General features: G+C 57.7%; 1 protein-coding gene across 1 annotated transcript; it reads left to right on the top strand.

The window, feature by feature from the left end:
- Positions 1 to 106: 106 nt before the first annotated feature.
- PROCR (protein C receptor, endothelial) lies at positions 107 to 1,087 on the top strand (the record flags this gene model as incomplete). The annotated part of the gene is made up of 3 exons (XM_009071113.1): positions 107 to 343; positions 631 to 897; positions 975 to 1,087. Coding segments are annotated over 3 exons (617 nt in total), but the record flags the coding sequence as incomplete, so codon positions are not given.
- Between the last annotated feature and the right edge of the window lie 870 nt (positions 1,088 to 1,957).

Genomic DNA, 1,957 nt, shown 5'->3' with positions numbered 1-1,957 from the left:
CGGGTAAGGCAGGACACGGCGATGGGCTGGGAAGGGTTGGGGTTGGCGTGGGGACACACACGGGGCTCGCGAGGAGGTGGTGGGTGATGTCCCGCGTCTCTCGCAGCGCCGCTCGCCTTCACCATGCTGCAGCGAACTCGCATCCACAAAGGCAGCTCCATCTTCTGGGGGAACGCCAGCCTGGATGGACAGCTCAGCCACCACCTGGAGGGGCTGAATGTCACGCAGGTGCTGCCGCTGGAGCCCCCCGAGGCGTGGGCTCGGCGGCAGAAGGATGTGACCACCTACCTGCAGTATTTCCGTGACCTGGTGCGTCTCTTCTATAAGGAGAGACCCATCAACTGTGAGTGGTTCCTTGACGGCACGGGGATGTGGCCCAAGGGGGAAGGGGAGTCCTCCCTGCACTGCCAGGGCACGAGGAAGGCTCTGCAGGGACAGCTGGGCAAGGGGATGGGGACATGGCCAGGTGTAAATCCTCTCTGCAGGTGCAGGTGGGATGCAGGCGAGATGCAGGCAGAAAGAAGGCAGGATGCAGGTTTAGGGGTTACAGCAATGACAAGTTAATGGTTTGACTTGATGATCTTGGAGGTCTCCTCCAACCTGTGAGGTTCTATGACCCTGTCCCCACAGACACCCAGAACCTGGGCTGCCACCTGGGCTGCCTCCTGTTCCCCAACGGCACAACCCAGAGCTTCTATGAGGTGACCCTGAACGGGACAGAGTTCCTCAGCTTCCATGTGCCCAATGCCACCTGGGAGCGGCGCTGGCCTGGGAGCCACACAGTGGCCACCTTTGCTGAGAGGGAGCTGATGAAGTACACCACAACCACCCAGGACCTCCAGTACTTCCTCAACACCACCTGTGTCAGCATCCTGCAGGCTCAGAGTGCCAGGACAGGTCCGTGACAGGGCTGGGAACAGGGGCATGGTGAGGTGATCCCAGTCATCATCTCCATCCTTCTGTGCCTCTTGCAGGAAAACTCAGCAGCAGATCACACGCTCCACTGGTGCTGGGCCTCATCCTGGGCACCCTCTGCTTGCTGGGCATGGCCGTGGGGATCTTCTTGTGCACGGGAGGGAGCTGCTAGCAGGGCCAGCAGCTGTCCCACATCACCCTGTGGAGGCAGGGGATGGATCCATCAGCACCCTGTGGTGCCATCACCACCCCGTGGACACAGGGCATGGACCTGTCATTCCCCTGTGGAGGGAGGGAATGGATCCATCATCTCTTCATGGATCCATCATCACTCCATGGTGGCAGAGAATGGATCCATCATCTCCCCATGGAGCACCAGCTGTTCTGGGGACAGTCCTCAGGCTGGGCTGGCACAATGCACTGAGGCTTGACACAGAAACACACTTGGCATGGATGGAAAAGATGAGGAAAGGGTGTGTGGGAGGGGGAAGCAGCCAGAGAAACAGCAAGGAATGGTGGAAAGGACAGCACTAAATCCTCCTTTATCCCTGTTCCAGGGAGGATCTCATACCTTGGGTAATAAAAGCTCTCACAACACATTTGGTTGCTCTCATTCCCTCCAGCAGCACCGAGGTGGAACTGTGCATCTGTCCTGGCTTGGGGTTGTGGACCTGTCCTGGATTGGGGCTGTGCATCCATCCTGGGCTGGGGCTGTGCATCCAGCAGGGACCATGGTTGCCAGCACAGGATGTGCCCATCAGTCTTGCCGGCCCCCGTATCATACCTTGGGCAGTACACTGAGTTTTCCAGGCCCCTGAAAAGAGGCTAGTGGGGTTTACTGGAGGTGTTTGTGCCTCCTGAGCTCATCTGATGTCCCAGCTTTGGCTGGACTCGGTGAAGTCATTTTCCCAATGTTTTTCATTCCCTCACTCAGTGTTTGCTGCTCAGGCTAAACACAGGCAGCTGTGAAGGGTCAGTTTGCCTTTTCCACAATCCAAATTCAGGCAAAAATCTTCTCTTTGACTGTCCAAACTTTGGCTAT

This window comes from Acanthisitta chloris, unplaced genomic scaffold (genome assembly GCF_000695815.1).
Source record: "Acanthisitta chloris isolate BGI_N310 unplaced genomic scaffold, ASM69581v1 scaffold34733, whole genome shotgun sequence".
Classification (NCBI taxonomy): domain Eukaryota; kingdom Metazoa; phylum Chordata; class Aves; order Passeriformes; family Acanthisittidae; genus Acanthisitta; species Acanthisitta chloris.
The sequence above is the reverse complement of the archived record's forward strand: the minus strand, read 5'-3'. Positions and strand labels throughout refer to the sequence as shown.